The following is a 22,926-nucleotide window of genomic DNA, read 5'->3' on the forward strand; positions in this document are numbered from 1 at the left end:
TTATTTTCCATTGGGCTTTTTGTGGTTTAGTTAGCTATGTTAACCCAAGCTCATCTCAAACTTAAAATCCTGGATCAGCCTCCTGAGTACTGGAATTATACTTGTGTGCTCCCATGACAAGTTCCCCATTATTTTTTAAATAAAAATCTAATTAAGAATAATTAGACCCTCCCTCTTCCCCACCTGTGTCCCTATCCCAGTCCACTAATAGGGGAGGTCCTCCTCCCCTTCCCTCTGATCCAAGTCTATCAGGTCTCATCAGGAGTGGCTGCATTGTCTTCTGTGGTCTGGTAAGGCTGCTCCCCTCTCAGGAGGAGGTGATCAAAGAGACAGCCACTGAGTTCATGTCAGAGACAGTCCCTGTTCCCATTACTATGGAACCCACTTGGACACTGAACTGCCATAGGCTACCTCTGTGCAGGGATTCCAGGCCATCTCTATGAGTGGTCCTTGGCTGGAGTATCAGAATTCTCAACAGAAGAATCTCTAATTGCCAAGAAGCACTTAAAGAAATGTTTAACATCTTTAGTCATCAGAGAAATGCAAATCAAATTGACTATGAAATTCCATCTCACACCTGTCAGATGGTTAAGATAAAAAACTCAAGTGACAACACATGCTGTCGAGGATGTGGAGCAAGGGAAACACTCATTTATTGCTGGTGGGAGTGAAAACTTGTAAAACCATTTTTGTAAATCAGTCTGGTGATTTCACAGAAAATTGGGAATTGTTTTACCTCAAGACTCAGCTATACCACTCTTGGGCATATACCCAAAAGATGCTTCAACATACCACAAGGACATTTGCTCAACTATGTTCATAGCTGTTTTATTTGTAATAGCCAGAATGTGGGAACAAACTAGATGTTTCTTAACTAAAGAGTGGAGAAAAAATTGAAAATACATTTCAATAAAAATTTAAAATATTGAAAGAAAAAAAAGAATAATTAGACACTTTTTATTTTTTTTCTCAGTAGGGATTGTCAGGACCTTGTGTTTTAAGGCCTGGATAGAATAAGCAGTTTATTTTATATCCTGTATCCATTGCTAGAGACTTTCTGTTCACAGTAACCAGAGTTAAAACTCAGGAGTAAGTAAGGGAGATTAAATAATAACACTGTACTTAATATTAAACTTTCTTAATGTTTCAAGCAAGAGTCCCAGAAATTTAGTCTCAGAGTTTTCGGTCAAGCCAATTCCTTAGTTCAAAGAATCTCCATTATTTCCTACCCGGAGTGTAACAATTTCTGAAAAAAAAAAATGTTAGCTGTGTTCACTTTTTGACAGCACCATCGAAAAAAACATTACAATTAAGAATTTCCAGAAAGAGAAGGGATCTTACAAAAATAGGTACTGTGACTTTTTTCACTTGAATCTGCCTACTACTTGAGCCTTGTGGTAGTTGTTTGGAGATCTAAATTTTCATATAAATTTCCTTTTCTTTTAATACCTGTTCTCTCATCTGAAATTGCTATGTTAATCATCCTGGGTCTTTGCTTACAACTCACATAAAGAACAATACAGCAGTTATATCTGAAATATAGTCAAATTGATTCTGATTATTGATGTTCTGTTGGCTTTGACTAACAATATTAATATACCTCTCAGAGTTCTTTATCTCCCATCTTGCCTCAGGTCTGCCAAGTAACTTTGTCTAGCAGCTTACATTTCCTACCATTTTAAGTTGTTCTGAAAATTTGGTACTTGTAGCTCACTTCAGCAGGTGTGCTTTTTTTTTTTTTTTTTTTTTTTTTTTTGCATTTGCCAAGATTAGGGTTTGCCACGTCTTTCTAAGGAGAGGTGGGAGTATGGTGTTATAAAGATTCATGTCAGCATGACTCTAGAAAACAGCAATTGTTAGATAACCAGTGCACTGACGCCAGAAAGAAAAAGAAATTAGAACATTAATTTTGGAGGTGATTATATCAGTAGAGATACACAGCAGCATATGGTATATTACTTTTCTTCTCTGAGTATTCATCATGGTAATGTGACATTCTTTAAAAAACATCCTGTGGAATTTATTAATTAAAAATGCTGAATAATTTGCTCTAAAATCAAATATACCCTTAACATAATTTGACTTATAGACTGTCTTTTTCTTAGCTATATTAATGCTGGCTGTGAGCCATTAATTTTTAATGAGATCGGGATTCTGTTATTATGTCCTTCCTTCTGCTCCAAAACAGCTAAAAGTGAAACTTGATGACTCTTGGGTGGGGCAATGATGATAAACATGCTGTACTAATGAAATTTAATTTTTAAGTGATATTATCTTTTCTTGAGAAATATGGCTATAAATACTTAATAAGGGTTGAGATGTCCATGTCTGTAAACTTTCAGATTACTGGAGTGAAAGTGACAAAGAAGAAGCAGATACTCCATCAACACCAAAACAAGACAGTCCTCCACCGCCCTATGATACATACCCACGGCCTCCATCTGTAAGTTAAACATGAGTGTGCTTGTACATAATAGGATGGATTGACCGGAAAGATCCACTTATATGTTAAAATGAATGTGTATTAAATGGCATGTCAAACAAGATTTCTTAGGCAAAAGAAAGTTTGTGATCTAAAAATCAGTAGAAAAAAAGGATTATGTTTACAGGGAGTGTTTTTACATCACCACAAGCTGTTGACAGAATGAGTTCTCCAGATTTAAAGGAGTTTAGAGCAACAGAAAAGTGTCCTTAGAAAAAGATGTATGAATAAATAAAGTTCTTTTTTTATGTCCTTTAGACACAACTGATAAACATTAGTACTATAGAGCTGGAGGTATAGCTCAGTAATGGATATCACATGCTATCTTAGTTTGCTTTCTGTTGCTGTAAGAAAATGTCATTAAAAAAAGCAATTTGAGGAAGAGAGTTCATTTGGTTTAAAAGTCCTAATCACAGTCCATCATTGAGGGAAGCCAAAGCAAGAAGTCAAGCATGGCAGTAACCTGGAAGTGGGAACTGAAGCAGAGGCCATGGCGGAACTCTGTTTACTGGCTTGCTTTTTTTTTTTTTTTCCATATACAACTCAACACCATCTATCCAAGGGTGGAACCACCCACAGTGTCTTGGGCCCTACCCACATCAATCATTAATCACAAAAATGCCACACAAACTTGCCTACAATGGAGCTATTTTCATAGGTGGCATTTCTTCTTCCCAGAGACTCTAGCTTGTGTCAAGTTTTAAGCAATAATAATAACAGCAACAATAATAATAACAATAATAATTAACCAGCACATAGGAACATATCTCACATATTCCCCAGGTTTGACTCCCCAACACCACAAAATGTGTGTGTGTATGTGTGTGTGTGTGTGTGTGTGTGTGTGTGTGCTGGGTGAGGCATTTTATATATCCATGATGTCTGCTTTAATGTATGTATCTATGATGCTCCAGAATTCTTACATCTATAAATCTTCCTATATATAAACTATACTTCAGTCTTTTACTGAGATAAATAATTATCCTACTTTTTAAAAGACTATGCTAGTTTTGTCTGTTTCCCATCAGAAATACTGAATGTTAGTGTCTCCATTTAATTTAGTGGTCATGTTACCAAAATAATCAATACTCTATATCTTGGGACTTAGTCTTCCACAATGGAAAAGAAAGATAGTTTATGTGACAACAGTCAACTTAATTCAACCTCTTTATATTATTCCAAGTAATTAATACTTCCATTTCTTTAAAAATACCAGAATCTGAATAATTCCTTTGGAATGTCTTTAAAAAGATGAAAGGAGAAACACATCTTCGTTTTCTTTAAATTATTTTTAATTATCTTACCAAGAAGTAGGTTTTCATATAGCTTTTTATATAGATCTTTAGTTTTGCTTAATGCGACCACTGTCCTCTACTCTCCGCAACCCTCCTGCCTCCCTTCCCAATTAAATCTTTCAATTCCCAGTATTCCCTCTGCACTCTCATTGTTCTACTATTCTTCTGCTTAATGTGTCCCTGTTTCTTCTTTGCACAATAGTAGCATCTAGGAAAGAGACTATTCATATTCTTATCATTAAGCTGTTGTTCAGCACACTGCTTAGTATGTTGGAAGGTAACAATCTGCCCATGGATGATGCGAAATCATTTCCTTCTCCAAAAGAGGTGGCATGTTCATCTCAGCCACATTTGTTTTAGTTGACATTTCAACCCCATTTGTGCTCAACAAATGCAGCTCCTTGCACAAAGTCACCTGGGATTGCCTTACAGACTCTAGAGCTGGGGTTGGGCTTGTACCAAGTAGAGTGCAAATGTTTCACAGCATTTACAGCATCAATAGATTCTATTCTTCCTTCTAATTTGTTTTTTACACTATAATGTATAGTCCCAAACATTAAATTCATGCACAAAATATATTCTTTTTTTATGTAATCTATGGTGTCAATAGTCACAGAAAATGCTACTCCCCAATAAACTATAATTTTATCCTACCCATACTTTCAGTTCCTCAGAAATTACCATAGAACTGACAAGACCACAAGGCAGCTTTTCTGTGGTACCCATAGGAACAGACATTTGCCTATGAAGAAGCAGAAGGTTTACTTTTTTTATAAACAACTTGTTCTCACATACAAAAAGCCTTTCTCTTTCCCTCACGCCCTAAGCTGCCTAAAATCCAGAAATAGAAATCTCTGGGGAGTATTTCTTTAGATTTTCAAAATATGTAAAGATTTTAAAATTGTGGAGCTGCTGAATGATTCTTACATAAACATCTACAGTTTCTCATACTTTCTTTATTATCAGGTCTGTACTAATGTGTCAGATATTTCATGGACGACTGTTACATTTATAACTAAAGGCATTTGAATCCCTAACTCTGTTAAGTGTAAGCTGGGGCCTAAACTTTGAGATGTCTGCAAACTTGCTCAGTTGTTACTTGACTGTGTAAGATTCCATCCAAGTAAATACTCTGTTTTAAAAAGCAAAAAAAGTTCTTTGACTATTGAAATGGTCTGTTTATTCTGTGGAAACTGATGAATGGCTCCTTTCCACAGATGAGTTGTGCCAGTCCTTACGTGGAAGCAAAACACAGCCGGCTTTCCTCCACAGAGACCTCTCAGTCTCAGTCTTCACATGAAGAGTTTCGCCAGGAAGTTACTGGGAGCAGTGCCGTGTCTCCCATTCGCAAGACCGCCAGTCAGCGTCGCTCCTGGCAGGATTTAATCGAGACACCACTGACAAGTTCAGGCTTACACTATCTTCAGACTCTGCCACTGGAAGATTCTGTCTTCTCTGATTCGGCGGCCATCTCCCCCGAGCACAGGCGACAGTCCACTCTTCCAACTCAGAAGTGCCACCTCCAGGATCATTATGGCCCATACCCGTTAGCTGAGAGTGAGAGGATGCAAGTGTTAAATGGCAATGGGGGCAAGCCTCGAAGTTTTACTCTGCCTCGAGACAGCGGGTTCAACCACTGCTGTCTGAATGCACCAGTTAGTGCCTGTGACCCACAAGATGACATACAGCCACCAGAGGTGGAGGAAGAGGAGGAAGAGGAGGAGGAGGAAACAGCAGGGGAAAACATAGGAGAGAAAAGTAAGTAGTCTGTGGAAATTCTTAGCCTGTGTACACAGCAATAGCTTTTCAGCTTCTTATTTGAAGGTTGTTTTCCTTAAAAAAAAATGGTCTTGCTGGATAGGAAGTTAGGTCTCCCTAACTTATGTGTCAGGAGTGTCAGGATAAACATGACTAGAACAAGTACTTTTTCTCCCAACTCCCCACTTGCTTTTTAAGGCTAATAGTTTTAATTTCTTTAGTTTCTCTCTCTGACTTTCTTCTCACTTTTAGACATCAATCTTGCCAGTCCATAGTAAATGCCCCCTAAGTTTGGGTAAAGAAATTATGTTTCAAGTAGGGTGTCAACAAAGCCCTTATTGAATTAACTAAACACACACAGGGACAATCACAAATGCTGTATGAAACTTTGCTTGGGAAAATGTGTTTTCTTTTTACCTTTTCCTTTAAATCTACTAGTGAAAGAAAGATATAAGCATATATGTGCAAATGTTGGCATGCATTTGTGATTCCAAATTTCTCAGCTCTTTCTAGAAACCAATTTGTCAAAAGCATCCATTTATTTTGTTATTATGTACATTGATTATAAAACACTATTTATGGGTATCAACTCTAAAGAAAAACGGATAATTCAGTAACCTTCTAGTAGCTCTCTGGAGTACTTTACCTTAAAAATATGTTTTTATCCAGGTATAGTGATGCATACATATATATGCTTGCATGTAAAGGCAGAAAGATCAAGAATCTGAGGTCATCCTCAGATACATAGCAAGCTCAGAGTTAATGTGGGCTACATGAGACCCTGTCTCAAAAAAACAAAAAAAAAAGCTGAACATATTTACTAGCTATCAAGTTTGTTATGCAACATTCCAATACAAAGCTTCTGTTTATAACTACCATGAAACACACTGGTGCAGATGTTTAAGGCAAAGGCTGTAACTCAGTTATTTTAATTATGAAAGTTCTGGCTGTAAGTCCTAAAAGTAAATGAAAAGACCGTAGGTGAATAGCATTATAAAAATGTAAGTAAATTAGTGCAGATGACTAGAGCCAACGATGAATAAACTTTGGTTTCTCTAAGGGATTAGACTCCTCTTTTTGAAGCTACAAATAATATGTAACATTCACCAAATTAGTCAAGTATATAGGACTTTGACTATAGGATACATTAGCATAAGTTTTTTATTACTAGTAAATAAAAACAACTCAGCTTACAAGTAACTAACTTGTAAAATACCGACAGGTCAAACATTTAATGTCACTGTGAAACTTGGTTCCTTAAACGTCAGAGCTTGTTATGCTCACATGACTTGATAAAAATTCTGTATCTCTTACCAACAAAATATAAGAATCAATTGTGATTAAATTCACATACTAAGACATTCTCAGTGTAAAGCATATTTTAGCCACAGTTTCTATGAGACCATAACAAATGATATAACTGCCAGTGCTAACAAGATAACTAAACCACATCACCTACAAACCATATCAATATCCATATCTATCAGAAATTTATGAAAAGAATAGTTAGGACTTGTTTTAGGCTTTTCTAGGAGTTTTAGCAAGCCTAATACATGATTAATATTGTATTGAATAGCAGAATTAACAAAGTTTTCTAAATTTTAAGTATTGGTTAGAAAAATTCTCATCCAGGTGCCTTATAACAGCTATACATAAATATTAGGGGTTTGTTTATTATTTTTTAAACAATGGGGAAGGAAAATAATCCATCTCAGCCAATTAAAAGATATTAAATTCTGAAATAGAAAATTCTGTTCTGAAAACTTTCTATCAATTCTATAGGCAGAGTCATCAATGCTATCTTTTTTTAAGTAATTTATTAAGAGTTTGTCCTACTCATCATTTTGAGACAAATTAGGAAGGAGCAGTCATGTCTAGAACATGATACTAGCCCTTTCTTCAGGGTTCTAAGCCCATAGAGCATCTCTAGTTAGATGGTTTTGGATTTTTTTTTTCTTCAATAGTCCTCTTTTTGTTGTTTTGTGTATAGGATTATTTTCAGACTTGTGTTGGTAGGATTTTTTTTAAGTTTAGGTTCCAGTTTATTAAACACGTAATTATTTGATACTGTCCATCTTTTTCAGTGAGCTCTTTACAAAATAAACATGCCAAGGCAGACCACTTCTAATGAGTTGTTTGTCAATACATTTAGTATTATATGTTTTGTCATTATAGCTCTATACTGTGAGGCATTCCATGCACTCTCAGAAAGATTTGTTTCACATGATGCAGCCAGTGTTGACGAGTTCTGATAAGCTAAGGTCAGATAGAGGGGGAAGAGGTCTTCCCCTTCAGGGGACTAGGGACGAGGAATAGGGGGAGAATGAGAGGGTGGGTGGGGCTGCAGTAGGGATACAAAGTGAATAAATAAATAAATTAATTAAATTTAAAAATATTTGCCTCACTAAAAGTTGTTAGGTAGTATCTTTGAGGCCCCACCCATTTCTTTCAGGGTACTCCTTGAATCTTCCCTTTTGATTTTTCCTTGTTCTTCGAACTGTTCTGTAGGCAGCACTGCATTCCATTTTGCCTAGTTTTTCCTTTTTTATTAATTAATTCAATTTACATTTCGGTCATACGTCCCTCCACCCTTTCCTCCCAGTCCTACTCTGCTTCTTGCATGTCCCCTCCCTATTCCTTGGTATAGGGGAGCTCCCCTACCAAGACACCCCAGGACTGAATTAGTCTTCTTACCCTGTGGCCTGGTAGGAAAGTCCCATTAGGGGGAAGTGATCAAAAAGCAGGCAACATAGACCATGTCAGTGCAATGTGTGTTCACCTTTCTAATTATGAGGGATTTTTGTTGCATTCTAAATATTTAGAATTATATATGATGAATGTTTCATTTGGGAAAATTTCACTTTTTTTTAGAAACATGCTGTGTGTGTGTGTGTGTGTGTGTGTGTGTGTGTGTGTGTGTATCACCTTCATCTGTGCTTGCCTTCCTTCTGATTTACATGCATTCAAGCTTTTTTTTTTTACAGTTCTTTTATTTATTTATTACAATTTATTCACTTTGTATCTGGGCTATAGTGCCCTCCCTCATCTCCTCGCAGTCCTACCTACCCACCCTCTGTCTTCTCCCCCTATGTATCTTCTCCCCTTATGTCCTAATAGGGGAAGACTTCCTCCCCGTTAGCATTTTTCAAAAGACTATTTAGGATCTACTTAGAGGATGTCATAATCATGCCTTGTGTGGATTGGTCATTATATAACCATGAAGGCTACTTATTCAAGCCAGGCTGCTTGATATTATGCCAGAAGCAGAAATTATACACAGAACAAGAAGCTGTGGTGGTGATGTCAGCATCACACTTACATGTACATTCTCTAACACAAAGCATTCGTTTATACAGCCACACAGATTTACAAGCAAAGAGAATTTGAAAAACCCCAAGTCTCTCAGTGGAGCATTTCTATCCTGCTTGAAGCTATCACTCTGTTTGATCTACTAACGAAAATGTGTAACTAACCATGATCAAGGGAATTGAGTGTTATATTTCTGGATCTGAACATTTTTTTTTTGCCTAAGCATTTAAAATAGGAAGTGTTTAGACAAGTGAATAAAATGGGTAATAGAAAACATGAAAATATAAATTTTTTTATAACTTAAGCACGAAGAAGTATAATTTAACCAAACTCCTTTTATATCTTTATTGTCTTACCTCATGTAATGTTATACATGAAATGACACGTTTGCAATGAACTTCCAGGATTAAAACATATCTAAATTCATAACCCTGAATAGCTTTCGATTTTCTCATGGATGTGAAATTCAGCCTTCCATAGGACAGACTGCAATCTGTGTGCTTGTGGTTGAACTACCTCTTGTCTTATTTTGAAATTCAGTTATTTAACAGAGTCACACTGTGACAATTTTCTCAGGTTGAACACATTTTAGTCTGAAATAGACTGTACTAAAACTACACAGATGAGACATGTCTTGTTTTTCTTTAAAAAGTCAGCATGCATATTAATTATCCTGACCTACTTCACTGGCATTTGGGAAAAGACAAGTAATTTCCTATTATCCCAATTAGCAATTTCAAAGCTTACTGAGGTATGGGCCTTTTAATAGTGTCCTTAAATTAAATTATTAATTATGTCAGCCTCTACAACTTTTAAGAGGTACAAATCATTAAAGTATATGACAAAATATAAAGCTATACTTAATTCAGAAATTGTTTTAACACTAAAATACTGTCTTGATTAATATAGCCTCAAGTTTGCTGAAAATGTCTTTTACTCCTTTGTAATGATAGGGAATTTAGATGAGGTTTTCAAAAGCTTTATCCCTTGATCATGCTGATTTCTTCATTGGCAATTATATGATAGTCTTTCCTAGTCAGACATTCTTTGTGCAATCATTTTTTTAACAAAATCATAATGTTCTCTTTTTCATTATCTTGAAGATTACCTAGCAGTATTCTCCCTAAATTTACATATGTATTTAGTTTAATCTTAGAAATGTAAAACAAATCTAGGTCTTTCAGCCAAGGTGAAAAGATATTCAATCTATTTCCATGTAACTACCATATACATTAGGTTATCTGGGTGTGATATGCTTCATATGTTTCATATTAAAACTTCTGAAAACCACATGCTAAACTTACATGTTAAAATACAATATTATTTGCATACCATTGGCATCTGGGAAGCTGCAGAGGTTACGTTGTAGTTCGATAGCCCAACACCTACAATGATGTAGACAGAAAGGTTGAATAATGACTACCGATTCAATGCAGAGAAGATGCCTTAAACCTGTTCAAGTTATTGTAAAGGTCCAACAGTCATTTCTTAGATACTCCCTAAAAAGTGTGAGTTTTATCTTTAAGGGCATTCAGATAGATTGTGGGCAAGGAGATGATGTAATTTGAATACAAACCTGTGTTGAAGGTGGGCTTAGAGGAATGAAACAAGTTGAGAATAAAGGAAAATGTTGCATCATTTTTCCCTTTATATATTTATTTGGGGGGGGGGAGAAAAAGCCTTTATTGAGTTTACATTTCTACACTACTGTTCATCACTGAAGAAAGTCAGGACAGGAACTCAAATAGTGCAGGAACCTGGAGGAAGGAACTGGTGCAGAGGACATGAAGGGATGCTGCTTATGGGCTTGCTCTCCATAGCCTGCTCATCATCCTTTCTTATAGAACCAAGGACTACCAGCCCAGGGATGGCACCACCCACAGTTGGCTGGGGCCTCCCCCATCTACTGCTAATTAAGGAAATACTCTATAGACTTGTCTATAGCCCCATTTTATGAATATATATTCCTTTTTAACTTATTTATTTATTTATTTATTTATTTATTTATTTATTTATTTATTACAATTTATTCACTTTGTATATCTGCTGTGGCCCCCTCCTATGTCTCCTCCCAGTCCCACCCTTCCTCCCTCTTCTCCCCCCATGCCCCTCCCCTAGTCTCCTGATAGGGGAGGATCTCCTCTCTTTCCCTCTGATCCTAGTCTATCAGGTCTCATCAGGGATGGCTGCATTGTCTTCCTGTGTGGCCTGATAAGGCTGCACACCTCAGGGAGAGGTGATCAAAGAGCCAGCCACTGAGTTCGTGTCAGAGACAACCCCTGTACCCCTTACTAGGGAAACCTACTTGGAAACTGAGCCGCCTATAGGCTTCTTCTAAGCAAAGGTCTAGGTCCTCTATCAAGGGAGAAAGTTTTCCCTTTATTTTTAAGGTAAATTTTGCACACAAGTAAATAATTTTGGAAGAGCAACATCCTAAGTAATATCTGAAATTACAAGAAATCTAAAGGGAGTAGATAAAGGCATACACATGCACATTGAATTAAGATGAATAAAGTCAAAGAATAGCAGAGCACCTTAAATATGTCACTTTTGTAAGGTTGCCAGTACCATCCTTGGCTGTTCAAACAAGTACATACAAAGAAAGAACACAGAAAATCTAGGGAGAAACCTCAGTACCATATGGTCTGATGTATAATACCATAAGGAACTACAAAGCACTGATGATTATATGTAAAGTCATCTATAATTCTAATACTGGTTAAAGGTTAGATTTTAAATTACACTACCCTCATTTTTTACTTATATGATAAAAAACAATTATTGAGCATTATTGACATGAATCAGGAACCAAAACATTGTGCATCTGTTTATTTTATATATTACTTCAAGTCAGAATGTGCAAGGTTTTAGCATACCATGTTTATGCGGGGATGCTAGAATTACAGCTCCTTGCACCGTGACTCCTTTTTTAGTCAAATTGAGAGTGATTGTGTCTGGTTGAAACAAGCCTCTTCTGTATAATTCCAATTTTAAATGTAAATGTCACAAATATATGACATATGAAATCACCAGTTCATTTTTATAAATCAGTTAGAAAACAGATCTTTTAACACCTCTAGGCTATTGTCCTTGCAGCAAGATCCATAGCATATGGAAAGAGGGTGACTCAACTTGACTGTGCTTGTTCATAGTCTTGGGTCTTCTTAAAAAGTCATTCATCACCTAGTACTACCTTAATTAGTTTGGGGGAAGTATTAATAAAGAGTCTTGTAGTTTAGTGAATACCCAATAGTCGTCCATCTGCCAGGAAAATGATCTCAATGGTGTTCAAAGTAATGAAACCAGATTTTAATGGGAGAAAAAGATTTCTGCATGCTACAGAGTCACAGCATCAGATGCAACCAGGTAAAATTTAATCTCACATAACAGAATGACAACCTATCATTAGCATAAGTAAGACAAGCTATGATTTATATTTTTTTCCAAAATAGATAATAGGATTCAGTCATAATGTTGCTTCTTCCTATTTTCACAATTCATAAAAGCAAATTACTTTTCAAACCAATAATAGCTCTTTGTTAGCTTCTCAATGGAAGCAGTGTCTAGCAAGTTGTACAGAAACCTCTCTTAAATTCAGCTTGCCTTTTTCTTCTTTACCCTAAATTCATATATCAGGAGTTCTTTTATCTGCATATCTAATGCCTCAGTGCTTGTAAATATTTACATTCTCTATCGAGATTTTCTAAAACTGTCAGCTTATCCCAAAGTTCTGTGATAAAAGAGCTGGGCCAGATTCTAAGATTTGTTCTTAAGAATCCTGTGATTGCTGAAGAGAGCTCAATGGCTAAGAGCACTTGCTGCTTTTCCAGAAGACCAAAGTTAGTTTCTAGAGGACCCACATCCAGTGGCTCACAGCCACGTACAGTTGCAGCTTGAGAGGACTGGACAGCCTCTTCCAGCTTCCACCATGTATACAGGTAGCATATCCTCTCTCTGTCTCTCTTTCTGTGTGTCTGTGTGTCTGTCTGTCTCTCTGTCTCTGTCTCTGTCTCTCTCTCACACACACACAAGTCAATTATATTTTGAAAATTCTCCCTTATTGGAAGAATGTTCTTAGTAATATGTTACTCATTAAATGACAAGTGCCCATATATGTATGTTTTAATGTAAGGGTGACACTTCATTGTATATATATATATATATATATATATAATTATATATATATATATATAATTTTTTGAGTCAGTGTTTCCCTGTGTTATAAGCTCTGGCTGTCCTAGACTCACTTTGTAGAGCAGGCTGTCCTCAAACTCACAGATGATCAGCCTTCCTCTGTCTCCTGAGTGCTGGGATTAAAAGCAAGCAACACCACTCACCCAAACCAAAATATTTAATATTTAAGCTTCATACTTCTGAACTTCTAGAATGTTTTCCTGTGCTGTGTAATATAACAGTTTCGATATAGGCATGTCAATAAAATCAATGTATTGAATTATTTCACAGATATTTTAAGATAATTGAATACTGTATTTAAAGTCATTTTAGACAATTTACAAATTATTTAATATTCCCAATCATGAATTTTATAACATTTCATTTTTTAATGTATTTTTTTTACAATTTATTAACTTTTTATCTCAATCGTAGCTCCTTCCCTCATTTACTTTTGATCTCACCCTCCCTCCTTATTCTCCCCAATCTCCCTTCTCTAGTACACTGAAATGGGGAGTCCCTGTCCTCTACCATCTGACCCTAGCCTATCAAGTCTCATCAGGATTGACTGCATTGTCTTCCTCTGTGGCCTGGTAAGGCTGCTCCCCCGTGAAGGGGAGGTGATCAAAGAGCCAGCCACTGAGTTCATGTCAGAGACAGCCCTTGTTCCCATTACTAGGGAACACACTTGGATACTGAGCTATCTATGGGCTACATCTGAGCAGGAGGTCTGGTCTTCTCCATGCATGGTCCTTGGTTGGTGCATCAGTCTCTGCAGATGCCTCTGAACCCAGATTTATTGTCTTTTTAGTCTCCTTGTGGAATTCCTGTTCCCTCTGGGTCCTTCTATTCCCCTACACACATACTCTTCCATAAGACTCCCTGAGCTCTGCCCAAAGTTTGGCATCTGCTTCAATCCCTTGCTGGGTGGAGTTTCAGAGGACATCTATGATAAGCTCCTGTCCTGTTCCCTTTCTTCCACCACTTCTAGTGTTTATTCTGTTTGTCACTCTGAATGAGAATTAAGCATCCTCACTAGGGTCCTCTTTGTTATTTAGCTTTTTTAGGTCTGTGGATTTTAGTGTGGTTACCCTATATTATATGGCTAATTACAAGTGAGTATATCCCTTGCGTGTCTTTCTGGTTCTGGGTTACCTCACTCAGGATGATCTTTTAGTTCCATTGGTTTGCCTGCAAATTTCATGATTTCCTTGAGTAGTACTCTATTGGGAAAATGTACCACAATTACTATATTGTTTGGTTGAGAGACACCTAGGTTGTTTCCAGATTCTGGCTATTATGAATAGACCTGCTATATACATAGTTGAGCAAATATCCTTGTTGCATATTTGAGCATCTTTTGGTATATGCCCAGGAGTGGTATAGCTTGGATCTTGAGGTAGAACTATTCCCAATTTTCTGAGAAACCTCCAGATTGAAATCCACAGAGGTTGCACTCCTACCATCAATGGAGGATCCTCCTTGCTCCACATCCTCTCCAGCATGTGCTGTGACTTGAGTTTTTGATCATAGCCACCCTGATAGGTATAAGATGGAATCTCAGGGTTGTTTTGATTTGCATTTTCCTAAGGACGCTGAGCATTTCTTTAAGTGTTTCTCTGCCATTCGATATTCCTTTATTAAGAATTCTCTGTTTAGCTCTTTACCCCATTTGTTAAATTGGATTACTTGATTTGTTGCTTTTTAACTTCTTGAGTTCTTTTTATATTCTGGATATTAGCCCTCTGTCAGATTTAGGGTGAAGATCCTTTCCCAAGCTGCAGGCTATCATTTTGTTCTGATGACAGTGTCTTTTGCTTTACAGAAGCGTCTCAGTTTCATGAGGTCCCATTTATTGATGTTCATCTTATAGCCTGTGTTGTTGGTGTTCTGTTCAGGAAGTTGTCTCCTGTGCCAATGAATTCAAGGTTCTTCCCCACTTTCTTTTCTAACAGATTTAGTGTGTCTAGTTTATAGTGAGGTCTTTGATATACTTGGAATTTAATTTTTTGTAGGGTGATAAATATGTATCTATTTGCATTTTTCAGCATGTAGACATCCAGTTAAACCCAGCATAATTTGTTGAAGATGCTGTCATTTTTTCCATTATATGGTTTTGCCTTCTTTGTTAAAACTCAGGTATCCATAGATGTTATGGGTTTATGTCTGGGTCTTCAATTCAATTCCATTGATCCACCAGTCTGTTTGTATGCCAGTACCATTCTATAACATTTTTCCATTTTTTATTTTAATTTTTATTAATTACACTTTATTCACTTTGTATCCCCCCCTTGGCCACCTCCCTCCTCCCCTCCAAATCCCACTCTTCCTTCCCCTTCTCCACACATACCCCTCCCCAAGTCCACTGATAGGGGAGGTCCTCCTCTCCTTCCTTCTGATCCTAGTCTATCAGGTCTCATCAGAAGTAGCTGCGCTGTCTTCCTCTGTGTCCTGGTAAGGTTGCTCCCCTCAGGGGGAGGTGATCAAAGAGCAGGCCAATCAGTTCATGTCAGAGGCAGCCCCTGTTCCCATTACTATGTAACCCACTTGGACACTGAACTGCCATGGGCTACATCTGTGCAGGGGTTCTAGGTCATCTCCATGCATAGTCCTTGGTTGGAGTTACTCAGCAATAAAAAACAAGGAAATCATGAAATTTGTAAGTAAATGGTGGGAACTGGAAAATATCATCCTGAGTGAGGTATACCAGAAGCAAAAGACACACAGGGTATATACTCACTCATAAGTGGATATTAAACATGTCATATAGGGTACACCTACTAAAATCTGTACACCTAAAGAAACTAATCAAGAAGAACTCTGGCTAAATGCTCAAATATTTTAGTATATAGATCTAATCTATTAAAATGTCACAAAATCTGTGACCTGCACTTCTCCTTTACTGTAAATATATATAATCCAATTAATGCTAAATGTGATCATTCATTCAGTAGGTAATTATTATTGTCTTATCAAATGACAGGTACTATGATATTAGTATAGCTGAATCATCAATAAATCTGATTTCAACAAAAATTAACAATTTTTAGGAAAAATAAACACTTAATAAATCAAAATATATAGAAATTTTCTTTGTTTCAATAACTTTCCCTCATATCTAATTTATAATTTTTGCAAAATTGATTCTTAGTGAAACAGCACAATGTATTCTGTTCTCATTTTAGTGTATAATTTATACAAATTTGGCAATACTGAAGATGAGTTGACTTTAATAGGTATGTTTGTTTGATTTGGATCACTGCTGAAAATTGTTGCTTAGAAATAAACATTCTGGTTGCTCAGCTGTTCTGATCAATACAAATAAAATGTCTAACACAATGAAAGGAATATATTATATTCTACAGACTATGGATAATATCTTTCATTTAGAACATACTTCATAACTTTATAATTATTATGAATTTGATTATCAGAAAAACTATTTGAACGTTCACATTTTAAAATTTTGAATTTTCTTGCCGATCTAAAATCTTTAACCTGCAATTTTAAATCTAATGGTTTATTGTGCTGCTTGTCTTTGGATAAATCACCCACAGTATCTATTGACATAATGCCTTAAATCTATTTATTTCAGTCTTTCAAAATTTGTCATCCAAAGTTCTATGGGTTCTTTTTGTTTTGAATTTTGCTTCAGTATTTGTTACTTGTTTTATAATATCACCACAGAGTCTATTCTATGACTTGCGAATTGGACATTTTAAAGCACACAGCCTGTGATTCTTTTTTTTTTAATTTTATTTTTTTTTCTTATCAGTTACATTTTATTAACTCTGTATCCCAGCCATGTCCCGATCCCTCATTCCCTCCCAGTCCCTCCCTCCCTCCCTCATCTCCACCGTGCCCCTTGCCAAGTCCACTAATAGGGGGGACCTCCTCCCCATTCATCTGATCCTGTTTTATCAGGTATCTTCAGGACTGGCTGCAAAGCCCTCCTCCGTGGCCTAACAGGACTGCTCCTCCCTTGGGGGGTGGGGAGGCCAAAGAGCCAGTCATTGAGTTCCTGTTAGAAACAGTCCTTGTTCCCCTCACTATGGGAAACCAATTGGTTACTGAGCTACCACAGGCTACATCTGAGCAGAGGTTCTAGGTTATATCCATACATGGTCCTTGGTTGAATGTCAGTCTCAGAAAAGACCCTGTGCCCAGATATGTTTGGTCCTTGTGGAGCTCCTATCCTTTCCTCATCAGACTAACTCCCCTTCTTTCTTATGATTCCCTGTACTCTGCCAAAGGTTTGGTCATGAGTCTTTGCTTTGAAAACACTGCTAGTTAGAGTCTTTCAAATGCACTCAGTAGCCTCCTGTCATATGTTCAATGCACATCCCATCTGTCTTTCTAAACGAGGATTGATAATCTTACCCCATGTCCGCTCTCTTGATTATCTTTTTTAGGTGTATAGATTTCATTATGTTTATCATATCTTATAGGTCTATATAAGGGAGTATATACCGTTTTTGTCTTTCTCCTTCTGGGATATTTCACTCAGGATGATCTTTTCTAGATCCCACCATTTTCCTGCAAATTTCATGATGGGATTGAGTACAGCCTGTGATTCTTAGTGGGGGGAAAAAAAACCCGACTTCAGCATCACTAAATTTACTCTACATCTTCTTCCACTTGCCATATTTGCTATTTTCTCATTATTCTTTAATTGTGCCAAACTCAGGAGTTTCCATGTTTTTCTTCCTAAAAAATAACATGGACAGCATGTAATTAGTGTGGCTTAATAACTTCGCTGAAAATCTGACAATATGCCCCATTTCTCACTTTGAACTATTGTCTTTGTGCACCTTATATACTTGCTGGGACTCCTCCTCTATGTTTAGCAACTTGGTAACTGAGGCTTATGATATACTTATTAACTCAATGAGGACCGTGACACAGCATTGGAGGAAGGAAAATGTTTACAGTTCTAAAATAAATGAACACAAATGCTAAATATTTTTACTGAATAATTAAGTGAACTTATCTTTAATTTACTTTGAATGCTGTTTTTACATCAGTAGGATGTATCCTTTTTAAAATGTGTTTCTATGATTATTTTTACTCTCCAGTAATACTACAGAATCCATTGCAAGATGCTTTGTAATAAAGGAAGGTTCATTTAATTAGTTGTTTTTGTTAGGGTAAACATAAAAATGTATACCATGCTATATGTAACTGAGTAAGAACTCTCTCATCATAAAAACTTAAAAGTTCTAAGACAGTTTTTCATTCACCTTCCCACCCTAAAAGAAAGGCCTTTATATTTAAGAAAAATGTTATTGTGCTTCTGTTTCAATGTTTTACGATTTCAGCGCTCCTATGTCCAAAAAAACTGGACATTAAATTTTTTTTTTGGACATTACATTTTAAAAGGTGTTCCTTGTGTTTACACAAAAGTTGAGTTCTGATGATGTTATATTAGTTGTGAAACTGGAAGTAGCAAGTTAGATGTAAAAGAAGCAAAAAATTGCTAAATGCCTGTCATATGCAAGAAAGAATAAGATAGTACCGGAAGTTCAGAAAGCCTAAGAGGTGAAAGGTACACAGAGGCTCATTTTATCTTGCCTGTAAGTGGAGTGACTGCTCTTGTATGTATAATGGGTTTCCAATACCCAGAGTATTTACAAAAGGAACTGATGCCTGCTTTGATGGCACATATTTGTACTCCAAGCTGCCTTACAGAACGTAGCTGATGTTATACATTTTCCAACTGAATAATTAACATAGCTGTGCTGATTGCAGAAATCAACAGCCTTTCAAAATAGTGTTTGCCTAAATCCCTAAACATGTATTAAACAGAGTATAATGTTATCATAGAATCCGGAATAAATAAATAATAAATAAAACTATTTCAAATTTTTAAAATATATCAACATCTGTAGCTTACAAAATACTGCATATTGTTGGGAAAAGAAATATGTGTGTTTCCAAAACTTGATTTCTGATTAATTGCTGTATGATTTTTAAAAAGCAAATAATATAAATATTATTTTAAAGTTCTGGTGAAATTTAACACTTCCCCCCTTTAAATTGAGCAATGAGTTCATAAATGACTTTCATGTTCTTCCAGTTTTATAAATAGACTTCCCAGCACTGATAATGGAATGTGATCACACAATTACATAAACAACTACAGTATTCTGCTTGTGACACAAAATTTGTCTTTAGTTTTTGAAAAGTCTAAGGAAGTACACTGCTGATATTCAAAACTACTTTTTTACATATTAAGATCACTGATATCAGATGAGGTACATTTAACCAATTGATAAGTTATTTCAGTAGAGTAGAAGGCATTAAAATGATAAAAACTTTTACTGTAATGTTAGAATTAGTTTGGCTAAAGAATAGAATCAATCTGGAATTTTTATGATGTAAAAAAGAATAGAATGCTCCCAAGTTTTTTGTTACTTCTTTTTTCATTGTAGTTAGAAATTTGTTATAGTAATATACTTGACCAATTTTTTTGTTCTACTTATTACTTGATTTCTAAAACCAGAGCTTTTCTTACATTGAGACTGTCTGACATAATTGTGTATTCCCTTCTGTACTCATAATTCAGGTGGCTGTAAAACCCAACTGAATGAAAGTGTAAGTGATTAAGTGAGCTTAATCAAGTATTATAGAATGTTAATTCTTACTTTTTCAATTATCCATAATTAATTTATTGAATTTTTAGATAAACTATATAATTGAACCAGCAATATTATAAGAAATCACATCTTATTAATGACTGAAAAGTGATAATTTAAACTTAAAATGATCTGAACTCAATTTTCATAAAAGCATGTCATACTATGAAAGCTAGAAAGAAATGAATGAATAAGTAAATTGCTCAAACATTTGAGTGAAATGTGACTATTCTTTCTGTTACATTTTCAACAGTTTATGGAAAATTAGATATGAGTAGATGTAAATATGACATTTGAATTTCTTAAAACAATAACTAACAGTTACGTTATAATGATATGTATTTTTCCTGTTTCATACAGCATAGAAGGAAAAATAGACACTCAAAATCTAGATAATGAACCAATTCCCAAATAAACCTACCCTTTCAAGCATTTGCCTGTGCCTCTATCAACAGCTCCCCTGAGACAGTAAGGCACTAAAGATATTTTTCATGTTTCTTATCAGCCTCTGTCAACAAAGTACGAACCATTACAAAATATATTTATGAGCTATATTGATAAATTATTTGCTATACCTCACTTTATCTAGTCCTGACATTAATGACATATAAATAACTTGGCACCAAATGCCATTCAGAGAAAGTACCCGATAGTAGTGGTTGTATTATTACTTCACATAAGGACACATAAGTCATGCTTCCTTGACATAGAAGTGCCAGAAATAACACTTGTGATTTCAGACTCTTAACTTCCCCCAAAATCCCACCTCTGCCATACAGTTCACATTTAAGATTTTAAAATGGATTTTCTTATTTCAGTTGAAATTCTGTTGAAGTAACACATTTTGTAGAGTTGTTTAAAATAGTTATTTAATGTACAGTTTGTACCCCATAGCTTTAGATATTGAATGGAAATATATTGGTGATTTAATGCAACAAAGTAATATTTATAATATTATAATTTTATAAATATTATAAAATATATAAAAATAATATGATATTTATACAGGAACCCCTGTATCCTAAGTCTCCACTCTAGTAAGCCCTTAAAAATCAATCTTAAATTACATAGTCAGTTCATCATCTAATGGGAGAGCAAAAGCTAGTATCTCAAGTGTTCTTAAAAAATGAGCACAGGGTCTCTGAAAGCCAGAAGAAGAAAACAGGAAACAACCTAGGAACCTGCCACAGAGGGCCTCTGAAAGCCTCTGCCCTGCAGACTATCAAAGCAGATGCTGAGACTTATGGCCAACTGGCAGGCAGAGTGAATGGAATTTTATGTAAGAAGTAAGAAATAGCAAGAGCTGGAGAGGACAGGAACTCCACAAGCAGAGCAACAGAACAAGAAAATTTGAACACAGGGAACTTCCCAGAGACTCATACTCCAACCAAGGACTATTCGTGGAGATAACCTAGAACCCCTGCACCGATGTAGCCCAGGGCAGTTCAGTGTCCAAGTGGGTTACATAGTAATGGGAAGAGGGACTGCCTCTGACATAATCTGATTGGCCTGCTCTTTGATCACCTCCCCCTGAGGGGGGAGCAGCCTTACCAGGCCATAGTAGAGGACAATGCAGCCACTTTTGATGAGAACTGTTAGACTGAGATCAGAAAGAAGAGGAGAACCTCCCCTATCAGTGGACTTGGGGAGGGGCATGCATGCAGAAAGGGGAGGGAGGGTGGGATCGGGAGGGGAGGAGAGAGGGGCTTATGGGGGGATACAAAATGAATAAAGTGTAATTAATAAAAGTTAAATAAAAAATTTTTAAAAAGGTCAACACAAAATACAATAAATACATCACCAAGTACAAAAAAAAATGAGCACAAAATAATTTAATTTCAATGAAAACATGTAAAAGGTCTCATATCTCTACCTTGTACAAATTCATAGGGTCTCACCTAGAACATTTAAGCTAGATGATTTCACCTGGAAAAAAAATGAAGGATATTTTGTATGTAGTTTGAAAAACATAAAATCAAGGCTTAAAGGGGTGGCTTTGTACTGTCTTGGAGAGAACTTGAGTTCAGTTTCCAGGGCCCACATATCAGGTGGCTTACAACTGCCTGCTCCAGAGGGATTCGAGGCTTCTGACATCAACAGGCACTGACACTCACATACACAAACATAGTTAAACATTGTCAGCAAATGTTGACATGGAGAAAAAGAAAAATAATCTAGAGAAATTTGCCTTGGGAGTATGGCAAAAAAATTGTTTTGGAACTATGCTATGAACATCCTAGCATGTCATACCTGAAGGTTTACATTATCCGTTAAAGAACATGAAGGTAAGCCAGGCAGTGGCCATGGATATTTTTAATTCCAGCACTTGGGAAACAGAGGCAGGTGAATCTCTGTGAGACTGAGGTCAGCCTGGTCTACAAAAGCGAGTCCAGAAGAGCCAAGGTTCCACACAGAGAAACCCTGTCTTGAAAAACCAAAAATAGATAGATAGATAGATAGATAGATAGATAGATAGATAGATAGATAGATAGACAGATAGACAGATAGATAGAATATGAGGGTTTCAGTAGATACAAGTGGGGATATAATATAATCAGACATATGTATCAGAAAGACCACTCAGTGGAGAAAGTAGATATATTGATATAGAAGAAGACATGGGGAGAGACCATTTAGAAAACCATTCAGATATTTAAATTAACCTCTGGTACTGCCTCTGTAGTAGACTATCGTTTATCTATGTGGTAAACTAACCTGCTCAGAAGAAGACCCAGAAGTGGGGAGTAAGAATTTAACAGTATAATATATGCTTAGAGCTTGAGTGCTAGGGGAACCTGTTAGCCTTCCAGGTATCATTAAGTGAACCAAAGTTGGGAAACTTCACAGGCATTAATATTTGACATCTAGATGATGTGGATAACAGGTATAGACAGCTTTCTTGTGCGATACTCACTGGTCACACAGGTTTGAAAAAATTGAAAAGAACCCATAGGGGACATATCTAAGGGTGTGTAGAAGTCTGAGGGGGATCAATCACAAATGAGAAATTTTATTCAAGGGAAGTGTCTTTAAAAATAAAAATGACAGCCAGCCCTCAGGGAAACAGAGGCAGGCAGATCTCTGTGAGTTTGAGGCCAGCCTAGTCTACAAAGTGAGTCCAGGACAGCCAAGGCTACACAGAGAAACCCTGTCTCAAATAAATAGATAGATAGATAGATAGATAAATAGATAGATAGATAGATAGATAGATAAACAAATAAGTAGATAGAGATAGATAGATAGATAGATAGATAGATAGATAGATAGATAGATA

General features: G+C 36.2%; 1 protein-coding gene across 3 annotated transcripts in view; it reads left to right on the forward strand.

Annotated features, from left to right (window-relative positions):
• Cnksr2 (connector enhancer of kinase suppressor of Ras 2) overlaps window positions 1–22,926 on the forward strand; it is a 262,747-nt gene that overhangs the window by 215,124 nt on the left and 24,697 nt on the right. For all 3 annotated transcript variants that reach the window (XM_055618652.1, XM_055618653.1, XM_055618650.1), the window contains 2 exons: window positions 2,343–2,443; window positions 4,995–5,535. In XM_055618652.1, coding sequence (XP_055474627.1) covers window positions 2,343–2,443; window positions 4,995–5,535 — 642 coding nt within the window. The remainder of the gene's footprint in view (window positions 1–2,342; window positions 2,444–4,994; window positions 5,536–22,926) is intronic.

This window comes from Psammomys obesus, unplaced genomic scaffold, assembly GCF_907164565.1.
Source record: "Psammomys obesus unplaced genomic scaffold, mPsaObe1.curated_primary_1811, whole genome shotgun sequence".
NCBI classification, from domain to species: Eukaryota; Metazoa; Chordata; class Mammalia; order Rodentia; family Muridae; genus Psammomys; species Psammomys obesus.